Source organism: Vanellus vanellus (genome assembly GCF_965231255.1).
Source record: "Vanellus vanellus genome assembly, chromosome: 6".
NCBI lineage: Eukaryota > Metazoa > Chordata > Aves > Charadriiformes > Charadriidae > Vanellus > Vanellus vanellus.
The window spans coordinates 19,414,107-19,434,744 of NC_138911.1; the positions used below are offsets into that span (position 1 = coordinate 19,414,107).

Consider the following 20,638-nt stretch of genomic DNA (forward strand, 5'->3'; position numbering starts at 1 on the left):
TCATCTAGTCCCTGAATTATCCTGCTATGTCCTTAAAGTATTTTCTTGCTAAGAGGCAGTACATACATGTTTACTCAATTTTGATTTTCCTGTTTCTGTTAAGAGCAGCTATGTCTTCTGTACACGTTCTTATTAAATCAATTATCAAACCGTTATCATAGTAAAAGGTCTTAACACACTTCCTGAAGTACACCACAGTAGAGAACCCATTAGCAACAAAATAAAAACAGAAAGTCTTTTTAGAAAAACAGAACGATAGAGGTATATCCCAAAGCCTTGAAAAGACACATAAAATGAGATTACTATGAGAGCTTTAAAGTGTTTGTAAAATGAGTGTATTCATAAGTGTTTCAGTTTTAGAAGAAAAATGCATCCCAAATTAGTTTGGGCTTATGTTGCAGTATTGCTGTATTTCAGAAGCTTGTAAAAATTACATTGAACAGTACAGCAGCTTACAGTTCATCAGGCAGACCACTTCTTTTCCTGAAGAAAAGGGCAACACATGAACATACACTTTTTGCAGAACATTCTCTCCCTACCCCAAATCAGGAGACAAAGGAGTGCGCACTAAATCAGGCAAGCCTGAATGCTAGTGAGTTCAGTCAGGGTAGCAAAATTTTGATAGATGCTGCTGCCTAAAAGGCTATATAAGCTCCTCAGCCTCTGCATTCTGGGCCCAGAATAACTAGTCTGTCAGACCAGTGTGCATTCCTTAGTGATGGGCAAGTTCAGCCAGAATAGCACTGCATAAAGTAAAGCTTAAATAGGATACGCCTAAATCATTGCCCTTACCAAAAAAGCGCCAAGCTGCGTGTTTTTTTTTTAACTTCAGATTTATGTAATAGACAGCTAAATAGATCATAAAGAATCTTAAATACTATTAAGTTTCTCCTCCTTCCTTCTCATCCACGGGTGCAGAAGCAGGTTAGATTTCCCATGCCACATACATCTACAGCTCCCAGAGATTTTTTTTTTTTTTTAACATGAAATTCACTGACTGTATAAAAACAGGAACCTTACCACTATAAACTAAATTTACAGTTTGTGAAGGAGTGAACACTACCATCAATATGTGAAGCTACATAATGTTGGTGAATCAAGAGAAAGCACACTGAAGTAGACAATAAAAAGTTGTGTCTAAAGGCTGCAACAATGCATTTTGGGGGTTGCTTTCTATTTTGAATCTAGAAACTTCTATTATTTATTTTTATTTCAACTGAGAAAAATTAAAGCACACAATTGCTATTTTAATACATACAGTGATACCCTCAAATCTGAGTCTTTAGACACCCGTTGATTTTTATTTTTTTTTTTAAACTGGCACAGACAGCACATCAGTTGCCAAGAAAAAGAAGCTTTACCTCAAAGCTATTTTTATGCTGCACAAAGAAAAGTTGCCTTCAGGTCCATACCATGGAAGCCAATACATGTCACATTTTACTTAGATACATGAGGCAGTGTTACTGAGGATACTTGTGACTGAAACCCTGCTACACTGGATCCTGTCAAGATCCTCTGACAACAATCAGCTCTGCAGAAAGCTGCCCAAAGACACATTTCCTTCAAGTCACATTTACAGTTTGCTGCCATAAGGCTATTTTCCTGCTGTGTCAGCAAGCAAATCCAGGGCAGTTTGCTTTACTAGACATCTGAATTAACATCAGAAGAACCGCAGCTGAAACATCCAGACTGAAGGCTGGGGAAGGGGGGGTAGAACGGGGAAAGTGGGTCACACATTCCCCCCCTCAGCCGCCCCCCCCCCCCCCCCCCTTTCTTTGGAAGCGATATGGCCAGAGGGAAAAGTAGATATGCAGCCATGTCTGTGTCTCCTGTGGCCTTCAAACAATGGCTTGAGCAGCAAAGGAATAAAAGTTTTTTGTATTTGTAACAGGGGAAATAAATACCTCCTGTTTTACTATTTTCCCAATAAAACGGTACTAAAGAGCAGAAGCTTCCTCCCATCCCATCATGGTAGGGAGGGGCAGATCAAAGATAGATTCCTTAGGAGAGGCAGAAAAAGGCAGAATGAGGGCTTTAGTTTTTAAACATTTTTCAGCTGCTTAAGAAAAGTTTCTACAAACTCTTAGGATCTGATTTTCAATTGGTCTTCTGCATGAGATCTGGAGGGAAAAGAAATAATCAGTGAGTAAACCAGGGGGTCTTTATATTACTTAGCAATAAGAACATGCCAACTCATGACAAGCCAGCTGTTTCCAGGTGACTGATTAAAAAGGAACAGGTGATGCTGGATACCTTTACCAGATACTGCTATGATTCACAGAAGGGGATGCTACATCAGCTGTATCTATTTTAATCAGTGCTCCTCTAGTGGCTGAAAACCACACAATTGAAGACTTGCTATGGTATTTAATAGTATTAATATCATTAGTTGCTTCTCTCAGATACAGATACACTGGAAGGCATCAGAAAGCAGCTTCACATGAACTTTACCATAAGCAAAAAAGAAAACCCCAACCAGTCTCCAAGACTGGAGTTCCCAGGAGTCCAAGAGATTGAACTGCAGCTGCCTGTTAGGGTACAATCCATCAGCAACAATCCATCAGCAACACACAAAATCCACAAGTATAAACCCTATTCTCTCATCTTCTCAAACAACGCTGGTGTTGACTTTACAAGATCAGAAGGGAAGAGGGAGTATAGAACACTGCAACACAATTGCCTAATGAAGAACGCAGCAGATGAAGGTACATATACTCTGAACCACATGGACTTTCATAACAAAGTATTTGTCATGGTTTGGCAATGCCTTTTTTCAGGTTTAGGACCCAGCTACTTAAAGCATTATGTCCTGCCAAGATACTACTATTTTAAGAGCTCAGATTAGCAAGGTCCTTGGATCTTGGGGTATTTGAAGCACTTTTGACAGAAACTACGCCATGCAATCAAGCTCAAAACATATCACCGTTCTACTAACAAGGAAAAAAGCAGCTTCATTCTCCATCATGTGCTATCAAAGAACAATATTATAAAATCAGTAACTGAAACACTTTTAAGACAGAAAAAAAATAGTTTACTGCTTTCAAAAGCTTCTCTCCTTTGTATGCAGAACTGAAGGCAATCTGAAGGTTTTCAACAACAGGCAGGTTTACAAACTAAGCTAAGTAACAGTCGCTAGAACTCTTCTTTAAAGCCTTATTAGTTCCCAGCAATAACAGAACAACATCGTCTTTTTAAAAATTTTATTACTTAATTAGCTGAGCAATTTGACAGAGAGCATGGCAGTCAAAGGTACCCCTGTAGTTGTCCAAATCCAGCTGTGTTTTGAAGAAGTCTTTAAATCAGGTTCTTATTGAAATTTCAAGTATACCTATTCAATTCCTCTGCCTCCCATGTAGCATTTACAAAGAGTAATAAAGGTTCTATTTTAAACATTACTAACAAGTCTCATTGCTTAAGTATATGCCAAAGCAGTACAGCTTCCCCCAGCCTCAAGCAAACATCCGAACAAGAGCCGAAGGAAGTCTCACACGTTCCGTTATCTTTATTGCAAAACACAATCATTTCATTTAACTCAGCTCATTTTTAAAAGTTTTCAGGAATATTTGCAAGTACTGCAAATCAAGTCAGCAGAAACAGGAAGGATTCAGAACATACATCAGCAGGTTTTGAGCACAGTGGACATTTCAAAGGCTACTTGCTTTCCCTGGAAAGTTTATTAATAATTTCTTTCTTAGAAAAATGACTAACAGCTGACCAGCAAATAATACTATTATTAAGAAATAATTATTGCTTTCACACTTCTGTGCATCACCTCTCTACCATTTCAACAGGGAAGTTTTGGTTTCAGTGCTCATAGATCTCTCTCACACAGCCTTCCAAAAAGGATGAAGTAAGGCACAAATGCATTATGAAACCCTTTGGTTCCCAGTCAGCACACTTTCTGCCTCTAATTTGGACCTCAAGTTAAAAAACAGCACATGATTTTAAATTTATTCCGGTATACTTAAAAGCCTGCCTGCTGCACTGTTACAGAGCCTGCTACCAGAGCCAGAGAGGGCAAGAACACAGTTTAGTCCGGTGGGATGTTCACTGGGGGGGGGGGGGGCATAGAGGGTAAGGGAGGCTGACAAGTCCAGTCTCACTAACATCCAGATGGTTGCTATCTAAAAGACAAGACAATCTTAGCTTTTAAAACTTTTTTAAAACTGCAGTAATGGCTTATGCAAAACAGAATGGACAACATCCTGAAGCGTTTCTTTGCATTCAGTGTGCTTCCTTCCTAGCTTGACACTGACCTATGTTCATGCAGTTGACAGCAATCCAGTGCTATACTGTATCAGAAAGCCTACTACTAGCTCAGAGGTTAAGAAAAATTAAGTATATACACATATACAAGATTTGTCTTTCCGTAACAGTAACAGTCCAAGCCCTTTGAATTAAAGGCTGAATATTTGTGGCAGACAACCCATACAAATCCATAAGATAGTAATTAGTTACTACACTACTACCACCAGAACAGAGTATTGCTAGAGCAGCCCTACAACTCAGGTGATATTTGAAGCCTAGTTTTACTTCCAACAATTTACTTTGTCAGTGAAGACACTTTATTATTTTACTGTCTGATTGCATTCATACATCTCTTAGATGATCAGAAGACAGTGTGACTAACCAGACCCACCTTAAATATAAAGACTACACTTTCATAGCCTGCCAGGAAAACAATTTACTCTTATACAGCTTCTGTTTAAAACAGGTATTTAGAGGCTTATCTTGAACTTCCTGCAAAGGGTTACTGTGCAGTTTGGGACAGAGAAATTTGGGAAAACAAGTGAGCTGAAGCAAAAAAATAAAAGCAGAGATTATCAACTAACACTGGGGCACTTCTGCACAAGACAAAACTAAGATACACTAGCATGTCTGAAATCTAGCAGCCACTCTTGTAACACAAACCCTATTAAGCAGTCAAAACGAAACTAAGATCTAATGCCAGACCTGGAAAAAAGAACAAGCCCAAATCAAGCAGAGAACAAAGTTCCTTTGAGTGCAGAAACAGCTTATAGATTTGTGGGCAATTTCATTAGTACTCAAATTCCACCCTGAGAGATCAAAATGACACAACAAATTAATAAACCAGGTATTTTTCCACTCATTTACAAAGCAATTACTATTCTGACAGCCAGACTTCCAGTTTGGCTCAAGCATAAGAGCAAAATCAGCTTACAGTCTGAACATGTAAAACAATAGGAATAGTATTTCTCCACTTCACACTTAACTCCTACAACTTCTGCTTTATTACAATTGTGTAGCTTCTCTCTACTACACACATCTTATCTCAGTTAATGCAGCAGCATTTAAAGCAACCGTCAAGGACACATTGACCTCAGCTATGGTGCTTCCTTGTGCTGAAACAAAAGACAAAGTCACCTTTAGTACAGAGATCCTAGATTCCTTCTGAGCTCAGAGCACAGAAGCTGGATCAGAACCCAACACCAATGGTGTACAATCCGTCAGATCAAGAAAAGTAAGACTTCTCCAGAGATGTGCAGCCCCATCCCAGCCATGTATACAGGGTATTTTAAATAGCAGGTTACCCAACAAAAGCAGGTAACAGGCTTGCCAGCTACCTGCATGATAGAACAAAAGTAGAAATACTTAGCCTCTGTCTGTAACAGTGTAAGAATATACCTTGCAAGTTACATGGGGTGGGTGTCTAGATACTGCAACAGAGTTTGCCAAAGAGTATAAAGGTCCAGAGGAAGGAAAGGATACTTGTGGTATACCAGTCTCTTATGCCAGTGTCAAGCAAGAACATATTTGTGTCAAGAGGCACTACTGCCAGCCTTGCTTCTTACAGTCAGACCTTCCTCTGGTTATAGTAATGCAGCCAGTCCAACAGCTGCATCTTCAGACAGGTAATTAACCCAGAGCCCCAGTATTCCCCATAATTATTTAGCAAGGGACTCCATCTTAAGTTCATAGTCACACATTTTTCTTAATCTAAACTATTTAAAAACATTTTTAGAAGTCAGAGCTACATAAAAAAAAAATGGGTTAAACTGAATGATCTCCTCTTAAACCAAGAATAAAATGCATTATGAAGGTCTGTTTATTTTTATACAGCCCTTCTGCAAGGAAGGGCCAGGCAGCACCAAGCCCACGTAGAACTTCTGCAACAGAAAGATACACAGCTATCACCTCCTCACACTCTCAGGGCCTGAAGCAGTTACACAACAAGGTGTCCAAACTCAGCTTCTTCCAAATTGTGACATTTATGTCTAGTTTCCATTCAGGCTATATCAAGTTATTGTCTTCATTTAAGTAAGATTTTTCACCTAACAATCCATACAAATTTGGTAATAAAGTGGACATTATGAAGGTTTAGTCATCTTCACTCAAGCTACTGAATGAGCACATACTGATATTTATTCAAAACCATTTAAACTGTGCTTAAAGGATGCTACAGAATGTATGCAGGCTAAAGTTACTGCACTACTTTGCTGAAAGCACCTCTACTCTCTGATCATTGTTTCGTGGTTCTACACAGCCAAAAGTTCCTATGATCGTTTCTCCCCTGCATTGTGATTAACCAGGGAAGAATTTACTGTGCGTGTACTTTTAACTACTTTTGTACTTAAGCCACAAAATACCTTGCAAAACTGAGGCACAGAACTGAACGAATTTTTTTTTTTTTTTTTTTTTTTTTTATGAACTGTGCCATCAACAGCTCTTTAACCTATGACTACTCAGTGATAGTACAGCTACCAAACTACCTATGATAACCAGAGAATGCTATTCTGACAGAATTCAGTTCACTCCAAGTTTCATTACTACCAACTTTTCTTAAAGTTAGTAGTAGAGTGGCTTTATAAAGACATTCACAGAAAAGAACTGTGAAGGCTAGTTCTATCGTGTTAGGCAGCCTTTCACTGGAGGTGATATTAGTAACCTACTGAATATATGTTCGTTGACTCTCCACAGAGCAACACTCAGGATGACTGACATTTATGAAATACTGAATTGTATGTTGGTGTTCATTCCGTGATCCCCAAATGGAATTTTTGCACTTTACCAGTAAGTGCACTCAGAAGGCATAACTATTATTAGCATCAATTTTAAAGGTTGTATTAATTGCTGTTGTACCCAAACAATTCAGATTTAACTCTTTCACACTCACAAGTTTACAGAAGTATGCAGGTGGACCCAAATAGAGTTTAACTTGTGTTACTCAAAACATGTAAGCTATCATTTTTTCTAGAATGCTTAGCTTTCATATGGAATAGAGGTTTGAATCTAGCTTCCCCATTTCAGTTTGTGGATTAAAGCTTTTCACATCAGGTGCAAACATAAGGAGTTGGACTCATAAGCAGCAAGATACTAACTGCTCCTATCTAAAGGAGATTACCTAATAGGATTTGATCACAGCCAAACAGTAAGAACTGGAATATATACCTGCAAGTCAGTATTTAAACAGCCTTAATCATTATGAATTTTCCTGCAATTCCTTATCACATTCCTTTACAACAGCATGTTTAACTCTGTCAGAGAAGTAAGCAGGTCTGACTGAACATCCTTCAAGCACACTGGAACACACAGTAGGCAGTGAGGTTCTACAGGAGCTTTAATAACTTTTTTTTATGTCTTTTGAAGTTTTCAGATTTTCACCGAAAACTGAAGACTTAGTCTGATGAACACTTCCAGTTTCATTAGTGAAAAATTGATTAGGTTTTGCAAACAACCTAACTCATGCCCATCAACCAAATAAAGATAAAAAAGGTGGTGTAGCCTGAAGTTAAGTTGCTGAAGAACTAGATTTCTGTGTTAGTGTGATGGCAGCAAGGTTTCCAGCTAGGCATTAACTCTAGTGGTTCCTAATAACAGAAGGGCATAGGTGGAGCAACTGTTAATATATATACAGGGAAAGTGACATCCTGCTTTCTAGAAAAACCTGTGCTGTTTAAACAATTAAAGAATTTAGGTGCTGAAATGAATTTCAGCAACAGCCAATAACCAACAATGCTGCTTTCTGACAGCAAGTAGTTTTACAAACACAGACTAAGAGGAAAAAAAAAAAAAAAAGCAGTCTTGGTGGCTGCAACTTCCCAATTAATCAACTTCGTAAAATTAGTTGAAAGATAAAGTAACATGAAACTTTGAAGGACTTAAGTGTACAGAAACTTCTTAGAAAGTTTTTAATTAAACTCAGTCTCTTCATCTGAAAGACATACTTAATTTGTCTAGTATTGATCTTGCTTGGAGATTAAACCACTTTATTCAGAAGTTACAACTTTATGATTAAATTTATTAGGCAATAATATGATCCACTTTAATCGTACAGCTGGAACTAAGAAAAATGGCTGTTCCTCTTGTATGCAGGTTTCTAGTAGACCCTTGAACTATGTGCTAGTTGCTCAGTGTGCATGCATACTTAGTACACAAAGGCAGTATCTGCTGGTTACTGTCTGGAAAATGGACACAAGTTTTAGATAGACTACTCCATCACCCAATCCAAGACTAAAACAGACTATGCAAAGCCTGCTAGTTATGGCAAAAATCAGACCAACAGCAGTGTTAGATGGAAGCTTTGCAATGAAAAGGAAATAAAATAGAATGTGACAGCATAGGGTGGTAACTAAATGAAATTTCCTTTTTCTATTTACCCTAGAAAAAATAGCCATTAAAGTTTCCTTGCTTATCCTATAACTGAAGTTACCAAACTGGATAAAGTATGCTGGAATTTCTAAAAGAAAAACATTAGCACAGAGGCATGTAATGGCTTCTAATTTAGAAGAATTTAGTTTTTCTTGAGTGTCTTGCACTATGGTCAACTTTTCCTTCTGAGCTGCTGTTGACACCCAAGTTTTTGCAGATCTTCATATGCCTTTAAGACACATACCACTTAAAGAGCAGCAACAGATCCCTATGAAGTTCAAGAAAGTTATTTCAGGCTTTGCTAATGCATTGAGTATTCCAAATACATACACTAGTCTAAGTCAGGATAGATAACTAAGGTAAACCAGTATACAGAAAATTCTGAAGCCGCATATACGACCTTTACCCTGCAACGCTTTATCTAGCTACACACACAACCTCACATCTATTTAAATGGAACGTTTGCCACAGTCACTACTGGCAGAACTCCATTCAAAAGCATCTCAACCACCGCTCAGAATCTTTAAAATTTGAAGCTACATACACCAATTGAATACAGTTACAGCATGAATTTTACCATGTGTTGTTTAAAAGTGAATTGCTGCCCCTTGGAACTCAGACGGATAGAATCAGTCACTGCATATACTTTGCTTCATATGAATAATTTGTATTGCTGTTGCTTATGGGAGTGGTCAAGATGTATGGCTTCATCAACTACATATTTTTATCTTAATTCTGCTAGAAGACAGCCTAACCCATTACTTGCCTAAAGCGGCTGGGTCAGGGCGGGAGAAGTTTAAACAGATTCTGTTTTACTGGAAATAACTACACCCACCCACATTTCTTCAAAATAGTTCATGGCCTTCTGGAAGAAAAAAGGCTGAGTAGTCACATGGTTAGGAGGCAAAGTATCAGAAAAAGTTTGTGAACAGTAGCTCAATTCTTTGATACAGCAGGAAGTTTTCTTCTGTTATGGCCAAGAGTCATAGGACTGTCAAGAAGTTCATTCGTTAAGAGAACATTTTCAATAGTTATTCTAACAGCCTGCTCCAACGTTTTGCTTGTGTCAGCAGTTGATAAAGATATCTAAATGTGTAAAAATGAAAACCCACAGAAGAATGTCATATGAGGAAATATGTATAGTTTAGTATGATTAATTCACTTACCTTTAAATTTTGACCGAATGTTTGCTAGCTCTTTATTTATCCTCTTTATCTCCGCTTCTTTACTTTTGCCTGAAATCAAAAGAACAGACATCAGGATACACTCTTTTAGACAGCCCTCTGCCACCCTAAGCTTCTTTCCACCCAACCACGCTGTGTGAACATACAAACGTCAACAGGAATTATGAAAAAACTGAATTTTACTTCCAATTTGACTACTAGGTCTACAGTGGTCTGAAGGAAAAAGTCTCCTAAGCACAATCTTACAAACAGCTTGAGTTATTCCTCACCTTAAGGACAAGCCTATTTACTGTTTCTCTATTGAACGGTCATTCAGTTCAACAGCTTTAAAAACACTCTTCACCAACAATGAAAAGGAAAAGCAGTGAACTTATGAGTAGCCCAAAGACCTCAGATAGATAGGATACATGTGTAATTTCAGACTTTCAAAATGTCCTATGAAAGTCACTTGAAAAAACAGAAATATTTAAAATCCACATTTTTATTAGGTGACTTTACCACCTCAGGCTTCTCAGCACAGTTCATATTTCATATGAACTTTTGATTCCAAGAATGGGTATTAGCATATCTAATGCCAATTCAAATTATATATTCAGAGAAAAAAGGTGCAGTTTGAATTCTGGCAACACAAGCTTATTCAGGTAATACTTGCATTGTCCAAATCAAAGCTGCTGATTAGCATTTTAATTTTTGTTGATTGATATTCTATAGAGGTCTGGCTCCATTATCTCCCACATGGGTAAGCAAGTAAAATATCCAACTTGGTTGCTTGAAGTCCGAGGGAATGCAGCAACACAGAACAGGTTGTCTAGTTGTGTTGGAAATTCAGACCCGTAACTACTCAAACTTTCAAGCAGTTTCCAAAACTTCAACTAGCAGCAGAAAAAAACAGCTTCCTTTATTCTTCATCACATATTTGGCTACAAGATTACGAATAGAAGTTTCCTGGGCCCATCTGAAAATGTTCCAACCTCATGAGTAGTCGGGGATCACATGCCCTGCTTTCACACCACTCTGACTACAGCCAGTGCAAGGCTTGAAGAGCAGATCAACACCAGCATTCTGAAGCACCTCCAATCTCACCTTTTTCTTCCACATAAGCAAAGCAACAACTCACAGCATTTAAACATCCTATTACAGCATTTAAACATCCTATTACATTTGCATGTCCAAACCTCCCGTGTCACCCAATGACTGTTAATCAAACCTTTACCATTCCAAAGATGATCTAACAGCAGGCCAGATGACAGGTGATTAAGGAACTCAAGGAAACAAGTGCCTCAGGTAGGTTAATAACAAAGTATTTAAAGTATTAGGGAATCCCATGCCAAAAAAAATTAATCCAGATTGTAATTTCTTGATTTAGACTCAAAAAAAGAAACTCACATTATGCACTTCTGAAGTCAACTCTTGCATAAGATGCAGAAAACTGGTTTATATTATTATACCTATAATAAAGGCCACAAGAGTACAGACAGGAAGACTAGCACACTGTACAAATGCAAACAAGTTGGGCCCAAAACAGAAGCAACTACTTCAGTTTGCCTTGTCATTTTAACAAAATAGCTACAGATTTGCTTAAAATGGATTTTTTCCCATTTACAACACTGTTTTATAAAGGGCACTGCTCAAAATACTGAAGTGCAGGGTGCCTTGACAGGCGCTCCACATGAAAAAAAAACAAAAACAAAAACCAAACCACCCCAACTTCCCCATACCCTAGACTGAAAAACTACCTACTTTTACCTACTCATCCACTTACTGCTTTTAAGATTTTCAGAGCTCAATAACTCATAGTACCTGTTCTAAAGCAGGTTGCTATCTCTACGCATCTTGGTTTTCAGATAAAGCAGGAGATATGACCACAGTTTCAATCTAACCTAGAAACTCCAATTAAATTCTAGAATGACAAGGCTAGGGATCACAGTATACTTCCATCAGTTATAAGATGCATCTGATGGGACCACAAAGTTTAACTAGTTTTCACTAATCAGTAGAAATATAGAATAGTTTAGGTTGGAAGGGACTTTTAAAGGTCATCTAGTCTAACCCCCCTGCAATGAACAGGGACATCTTCAGCTAGAACAGGTTGCTCAAAGATCCATCCAAGCTGACCTTGAGTGTTTCCAGGGACGGGGCACCTACCAGCACTCTGGGCAACCTCTTCCAGTGCTTCACCACCCTCAGCATAAAAAAAAAAATTCTTCCTTATACCTAGTCTGAATCTACCTTCCTTTAGTTTAAAATCAATATGCCTTGTCCTATTGCAACAGGCCCTACAAAAAGTCTGTCCCCACCATTCTTATAAGCCCCTTTTTAAGTACTGAAAGGCCGCAATAAGGTCTCCCCAAAGCCTTCTCTTCTCCAGGCTGAAGAACTGCAACTCTCTCAGCCTTTCCTCATAGGAGAGGTGTTCCATCCCTCTTGATCATCTTTGTGGCCCTCCTCTGGATCCACTCCAACAGGTCTATGTCTTTCCTGTGATGAGTGGTCCAGAGCTGGATGCAGTACTCCAGACAGGGTCTCACAATAGCAGAGTAAAGGGGCAGAATCACCTCCGTCAAACCACAGACCACCCTTCTGTTGAAAGCATTTGGCCTTCTTGAACCTCACAAGGTTCATTGGGGCCCATTTCTTGAGCTTCTCCAGCTTCATCTAGATGGCATCCCATCCCTCAGGTGGCTCAACCACACCACTCAGCTTGATGTCATCTGCAAACTTGCTGAGGGTGCACTCAGTCTCACTGTTTATGTCATTGAGGAAGGTATTAAACAGTACTGGTCCCAATATGGACAGCGTCCCTATACACCTCCCAGTATACCCGTCCCTGCTTCCACTGCCTGTGCATTTCACACAACACATTATGAGTTTTCTTCTAATTTAACTTGCCAACCTAAAGTAAGCTGGTTTTAAAGCTTTTACACTATTCACTGTACCATCTAACGCTTGAAGGCCTAAACCACGACATCTACTATAGATTTTAGATTTGTCTTAATTGGATTAGATTATTTGTCCTGTGCACATGGCAGAGATGCTCAAGTGTTTGTGTCTAAGATACTTGCCAGCATTAGGAATTCACTACTAGACTGAAGCAAGTCTTTTGCTCTTGAGTCCGTGCTCTATGAACAGAAGGCCATAGTAACATACACCAGAAGAGTGCAAGTGTTTATGTAAATAAAAAACACTCCAGTTTTGCTAAGCTATCACATTAGCACTTCCCTTATTTCAGCAATCCATCTCCTCCAGATGAAAATTTTAATTCCTAAAATTATTAATTTATTTTCCCTTTACCAAGTGAAGAGCACATCTCATTAAAATATTACCACTGAGTCTGGACATTTTGTACTTCGTTTAGATTAATGGGGCAGAGAACATCGATCTCAGTCTGGGATATTGCTAACCTGAATAGGATACTTAGTTACCCAAGTTTGAAAGCTAGGTCCTTGGTCTATATTTTTAGGTTCTGTTTGCAAGGACAGTGCATTGCAGTATTTACTTTACATTATTAGCAACTGTTTCCTCTAACCTCAACAAGCAGGGCAATAATCACTCATGTTAAAGATGGGGCCATAATGGCCATAATTTTATTTTAAAAATCACCAAAACTTCTCAGCAAACATTTCAAGCAACATTATCTACCCATTATGCTCGCAGATTATCAGTTACTGGCAGAAACTGGGTTCTTTGTGTCCTAAGCAAGCAACAGAGCATTAAGGGAAGTCTGACTAAAATACTTCAGGAATTTGTGAAGTCAGCACCTTTGGTAGAAATGGATTGCAGCCTCAGCAACATAAGAATCAAAATCCCACCCCCTGTGCACACAGCTGTAGCAGTGAGTTGACAGGAACAGTCATATTAAACAGCAAATTCACATCTGAAGGTTTATTCTCTCAAAGTTAAAAACTTGCACAGCATATGAACAAAAGCCTGTTTTGAATAGTTCCTTCAGGCTGTTCCTATTTTGAATGCTGTATATAGTCTCATCTAGACCTTCATGAAACATAAATAGCATAGCAACTAGCTGGTGATAAAAGTTTAACTCCATACATTGGAAATCAAGTTGAATAATTAAGTCTTACATTATTACCAATTACAGTCTATACATGCCTGAAATTGCAGTTTTAGAGAGCAGCACTAGTATATTGGGTGTTAAATGTCACTGAGGATAGTCATATAACAATGCTTAGGATAACTCATGAGTTAAAACCAAGCTGAAGTATCCAAAACCAATCCTGAACTCCAGCAGTTATATTGCATAGTAACCTTATTCAAACTTAATTTACTGTTTACATTAGAGGATGACAAAGCAAAACCTCACAGTGACAGCTAGCTTCAGTTTGTTCCACGTACAGAAAAAAAGAAATCAAAAACCCAAAGACCAATTTTTAGCTCAATCTTCTGTCCCACTAAGCACAGTGTGGGGAGGTAGGAGGGTAGGCAGGGGCTGTTAAAATGTGTTTAACTGAGCACTTCTCATCACATTACTCAGCTGTGGTAGCACTCACTGAAGAAATTTCTATGAGCATATTTGATTTTTACCATCACTAGAAACACATAAGTAACCTTAAGGATGGTTAAAAAGGAAGATGACCACTACTGATGACAGCTGAAGGAGTGCTGTGCTGCAGAACTAGAGGCTTACATTTTAAAGCTTTCAAAGGCAATTGCTCCACCTCACTTCCAAGCTGTTACACAGCTTCCAGTTTCAAGAAATTATCAGAGCTGAATTCCAACAAAACATGCTGTATCTAAGCTATTCAACTTGGAGAGGCTTAATAAAGGTCATGTCATGTATACAAACTGACGGGTAGAACAGTATTTAAGCAAGAGCACAACATGATTATGTTCCACACCAGTTCAGGTGACCTGAGCAAACAGGTACCCAGTCACAACATTGTCCAAGGCACTTAGGCGCCATTACTTCATATCTGGCAGTTTGTCAGGCTTCACACTCTCCTGTACTGCCTTTGTTAGGCAAGGTAAATTTAGTCAGTAGTGCACAATTATCTTTAATTACCATCTTGTTTAACAAAGATAGACTAGTGAACATCAAAAGTCATCCAGCTCTTCAGAGAACCAATTACTATTCTTAAATCTAGCAATCCAGGCTACACTTAGAGCTTCAGTACTGCACGAATAACACCTCCATATCTCAGTTTGGAATTTTCCATCACAATTTGCAGAACAAGACACAGGAAAGGGATTTTTTTGAGTTCATTCATTTGAAGAGAACACTTGACATACCTTAATACTGACTTGGCAGCAGGGCTGCAAGACTAATCAAATGCTTCAAGGTTGGAATTAGTGGGTTGCTTGTGGCTCACTTAAACAGTGACCTGCTCCATCAGGATTAACTTGCTATACTAACTGTAGAGACTGCCTAAGCCAAATTTGAGGCACAAAGCGCATCTGTGCTGAAATGCTACAAGTTCTTAGCTTTCATACAAACCATTTGGAGCCCAGTATACTTCTGGCCAAGTCTACATATTTATTTCCCAAAGGAACACAGAAGCACTTACTCTATACAGGTCTCTACACAAATACTGAGCAGAGTAGATTTCTGCAGGCACGTTCTTGAGAGACAGGTATATTAACAACATTTAAAGCAAAAAAAAAAAATTACTCCACAAAACTTCAGATGTTCCCAGTACTCATCTGGCTCCAATCTGATTATGGCCAGCAGCCAGTGTAATTGAGCCCACCCAACAGTTCATTTACTTTGAATTTATGCACAGGTCAGAATGGTTACATCATGTTACCTCTTTGCCTTACTTGCCCCATGGCCATCTGACAATCCTATGATTATAAATGTGCCATTAGTGTGAAGAACTATAAAGCATGTAGGGTAGGAGGCTCTATTAGCATAAAAAAGCTTGTCAGTGTGTTCTCTCATGCTTCTTGAAGGCAAGTAGCAGTGTCAGTTACTATCTGTGGCACTACCATTTGTCTAACAGAACGTGTTTGTTCACATTCAATGATCGAACAAGCCTCAAAGACAAGACAACTCTTATTTTGTTTAGGAGAACAGTAGTACAAATACTGCCAAGGCTAAGAGCAGCAGCTTCTCCTCTGAGCTCCACAGTGGCTAGGAACATCTACTTGGGAAGAACACAGTTCTTACACAAAAGATAAATTCTCAATTTTAAACATATTGTTACACATTTCCTTGAGAGCTGTGAGCCATTGTTTTCCAAACGTAAGATTTTTTTCTATTTTATTATGTTTCCATCAGCCTCTACATTAGGAGCATCTAAGCTGATTAGCAAGTTAAGTGTGAGACACACCACAGTCAAACTGCTACTAGTTTCCCTTCAACAAAGTATGTTGATATAGTTTCATAATCAGTTTGATTAAAGGCTATACTTCTTAAAAGACAAGAACTCCAGACTGTTCCTTAACACTGCTCTCCTCCTGGCATACACATTCCTGCTACTTCCTTGTACTGCTACAGGTCAGTTAGGGAGCCAAAGAGCTGAAAGCAAAATTGATTTATTTAATATCCAAAGGGTAAGCCATATCAGCTTTACTACAAGTGATAATGACAGAAGAATTCATGACCAGGTAGAGAACAAGTTCAACACATTCACCATCCAAACACATTTTAGTTAGCATAAAGCAATCAAATTACCCACTTCCCTTACCTATTGCTAAAATACCTTACAAGCATGATGCTAAGACTATACTGCATTCTCAAACCCTGTTGTCAGAGGACAGAAAGTGGTTGAAAGAGGGGGTCCAAACCAAAACAAACACTAGCACATCTGCAGTAAAAATGGTAGAAATACTTATAGGAAAATATGCACATAAAAGTAATCAGTGCATCCATTCTTGCCTTTGTGAAACAGCTTTTATAGTACTTATATATCATATCAGTAAATTAAACCACTACTTTAACCTGTCAGCAGAACAGATACTCATGTTACAGCCCTAGAGTATAGATTAGTCATTTGCTATGCAGATCATTAGCTTTGTGAAGTAAAACACCAAATCCATCCTCCACCTCTCTAATCCCTCAGACAGCTCTCAGCAGAGCAGGGAAGAGGGCCAAAAGGGATGCAGGTTACTTAGCAATACATTAGAGTGATCTGTTCACTGTATGCCTGCCCTTGCATTACGTGAGTTTGTCTGTGTAAATTCCTTCATTCGGCAAAACTATCTAGAGTACTATAATAGAGGTGCAAGTTCCAGGCCCACCTGAGTATGTCTGCAGGAGGATACTGATGCTACTGCTTATAAACTCACTTTGCAACTAATCCAAAGAGACTACTATAAACTACTGTACCTTCACAATGTTAGTATGGCTTCAGTTTTGTTCAGAAACTGACCAGTTCAAAAAGGCTGCAAAACAAGATGCTTTTTGCTTAATGATGTATTAACATCCTGTTACAAATGAAAACATGACCTCATGCTGTCCTTTCACAAGGTATGTTTGATCAGTAGGAAAAAGTGCCTTTCTATCATGTTGAAGGACATGAATGGCACAGAGACAGCTCAAGACTGATGTGCCTTGGGACATCCTGTTGTGATTAGATATACATTACTACAGATAAAGAGATGATCAGTGACCTACTGATCACATTTAAGAACTCTGTAGTATACATTTTCTAATATTCTGCACTGTAAGTGAACTACTATCCACAGAACTGACTTCTTTCTCCAGTATGCTGCTTGAGATTTGCCCCTATAACAACACTTCTCATGAAATAGCAGGGAGTCACAGGCTTTACTGTAATCCAGTAATCCATTAACTCCTTGTCCTCAGAAGGGGAGGTAAATAAATGCAAACGAGTACACAGCAACTTCCAAATCCTATCACAATTCAGATACTGTAATCGCAGCCATTTAATACAAGTTTAATAATTTTAGGTGCCTACCATGGATGTTGTTTTCTAGCTAGGCACCACAAGTTGAGAAAAACACTACAGCTCAAACTGTGAAAGAGTTTGAGGACTAACTAGGTAATAGGCTCTAGCTTAAGACTAGATCTTTCCCCAAATGAACTGAAAGCTTACTGGAAGCTCACATCTGAGTGACTTTATGACATACAGAACATCTATTTGGCAGTTAGTTGACAAAACGACATTGACTCCTATCAAAAGAGCAGCTTTAAGCTACGAAGATATGCAAAACCAGAAGTGCAAGGTTAGGCTACTACATAAAGCAGCTCTTCCTCCTTCCTTGACTAAGTATTTAAGTAGTCATTTCCCTGAACAACATTTTCACACTGTACAGTTACACTCCCTTCAACAGGGTAAGGCCATTTGCACTGTTTTAGTACAAGTCACTGTGGACTCATTTCAACCTTAGTTCACATTCAAATACTAGAAGAAGAGTTTCAGGCTTATCCAAAGCCTCCTAGTTTAACTATCACTTCTAAATGAGTATTTCAGGGGCCTTAAAAAAAAATCCTGTATGAGCTCATTAATTGATGCAGATATGTAATAGTCTCTACAAAGGTCCTGAACTTCCTCTTGCCAGTCCTGATGGGCAGCCTTTATCCAAAGGATTTCAAATTCAGCAGATGTTATTTTTTCCAATGTCTCTAATAGAGAGGTTGTACATCACATGAAACATTCTCACCCTTTACTACCTCTCTCATCTATTAATTCTTTGCCTAGTCTCTTTTCTCAGCCAAACATGCACAAATTCAAGAAGTAAAAAAAAAAAACACCAAACAAAAACCTCAAACAAGAAAACAACCCCCAAAAAAGTGAACACTCCCAAGCCCTTCAGAGTTCCATGAAATGACCAGAAGAAAGCTAAGACAGAGAAGCCATAGGCAGAACACATCCTCCTCAGATTAATCTCATACTAATTGTGTTTTCCTTAAATCACTCTCCTGCAAATAGTAGCAAGTGATGCAAGACTTAGCACTTATTATAGCTCTAAGCAGCACGCTCTTCTTAGCGTTTTTTCAGGCCAGAAACTGTCTATATTAGATGAGTGGCCATAGCCTTGCAAGAGAAATATTACTGACACAACACATAGCACTAAAAAAAAGCTGTATGTGCCCAACTCACCCTATGTGAAGTTTGTTTCACTGTGTGGCTGTTCTCACTGAGAACAAATAACTACACACACAGGGTCATTTAATTTATGTGCATGCCCCTCTAACATAAACAGGTAATGCAGTCCATTATCTACCATTGAGTCAAAAAGGGTGATCATCATATGATAAATTTCATGAACCAGTCTTCTTTAATCCCCACTTGCTTATCCATAACCTGATGCGCCAGTCCCAATTCAGTGCAGCAAAGCTACTGAAGTCAGATTTCAAGAGGCTCAACACTCTCCCTGTCCAGTACAAAGAAGAATTAATGCATTAAGTTCTATGAGAAGAGATAGACCTTTGTTTAATATATCTGTTGGGTTTTATTTAAGTAAAAAATATAGCCCGAGGAGAAAGGAACTGTATCTTAGAAGAGAACATATACAGAAATATTTGGAGAACAAACTAAAGGAATCCTTCTTCCCTCTATCCAACTTTTAAGGTGACACTGAAAAGCTAAGACAGTTATCTAAAGCAGTGAGAGAAATAAACAACTAAATATACATAAAAAATAACTGTCTTGTCCTACAAGCCCGAAGCAAAAGCAGCTTTTCCCTCTGTGTAGGCCCATTTCATCACCCCAAGAGTAGATGGCTTCCTGATTTTACAGTGGAGGAGCAGGTTACCAGTAGCACACTTAATATTGTAATACAAACTATTTCTACACTACCACCTCTAAAAGAATGGAGAAAAGGAAGCTTTCCCAGTTTTCAGGTTGAATAGCAGATAATACTGTTGTTGGAACCGAACAGCTTGAGTGCCAAATGACTTGAAGTACTTCATCACCAGATAAGCATAAAGCTATCCGCAAAAAAAAATAATGAAAAGACTCCTGATGATGTATCCGTCAGCTAAGACAGCTGAAGAGTTTATAAAGCACCATCTTGCATAAGCCAAATCACTTCAGCAGCTCTGCAGTACATGCACAAAAAAAGATTTAACATATTATATAAGTATTTCTTGCAGGAGTCCATATGCTTACAACACACGTGGATCTCATTGGGTTTTAGTTCATGAGGCACTTCATCCAAGCAGTGACAAGGACTCTTCCTGCCCTGAACTCCTAAATCTGGATGGCACTTTCACCAAACCACACGATTCAGAGCTTTCCAGCTCCTCTACCACCACAACCTGTTTTAGAGCATAGGCATGCCTTGCTATTTTCTCAGTGGGCCACATTAACTAAGTGCTGATTAACAGGCCTGTCTTAACCAAGTACTTCAGCTTTCAGTCTATAGTTTTCTCTGGTGTCTATTAAAGATAAGCTAAAAAGCTATTTGCTGTATAATTTCATATATATTATAAAACAATCATACTGAGCAAGTTTCTAGAAAAGCCCATAACATCTACTGGAAAGTTGTCGGGTATCTAAAAGTGTTATTTTCTTAACCTTTTTTTTTTTTTCCATTTGTCTGCACTAGGATGTCTATATGTAAAATACAGAGCCTACAACAAGAAGCTCTCCAGAACTCTGTTTCAGGGCAGCTATCAGGAATAATTCTGCAGTTGCAGGATAATTCATTTTCTAATACTATCAAATTTTGAAAAGTCACAATTTTGAAAAGTCATAGTTGTATGAACAAAGAACATTTTGCTTCAAAAAAGTCACTCAATATTACAGTTTCACAGAGACTAGAGCAAAGTCAAACCGATGAGGCACTTTTGCCCCACAAATATTTTACAATTGCTGCTACAAGTAGTATCCTGATTTTTAATGAAAAGCTTTACAGACTTCTGAGAAATCAGCTTATTTTAAGCAGACTTTATTTTAAAATCATAGAATAGTTTGAGTTGG

At 38.4% G+C, this 20,638-nt stretch overlaps 1 protein-coding gene across 2 annotated transcripts in view; it reads right to left on the reverse strand.

The window, feature by feature from the left end:
* The window catches only part of AP2A2 (adaptor related protein complex 2 subunit alpha 2), a 51,365-nt gene that overhangs the window by 23,732 nt on the left and 6,995 nt on the right, over positions 1-20,638 (reverse strand). For both annotated transcript variants that reach the window (XM_082485418.1, XM_082485417.1), the window contains exon 2: positions 9,777-9,845. In XM_082485418.1, the coding sequence (XP_082341544.1) occupies positions 9,777-9,845 (69 nt within the window). The remainder of the gene's footprint in view (positions 1-9,776; positions 9,846-20,638) is intronic.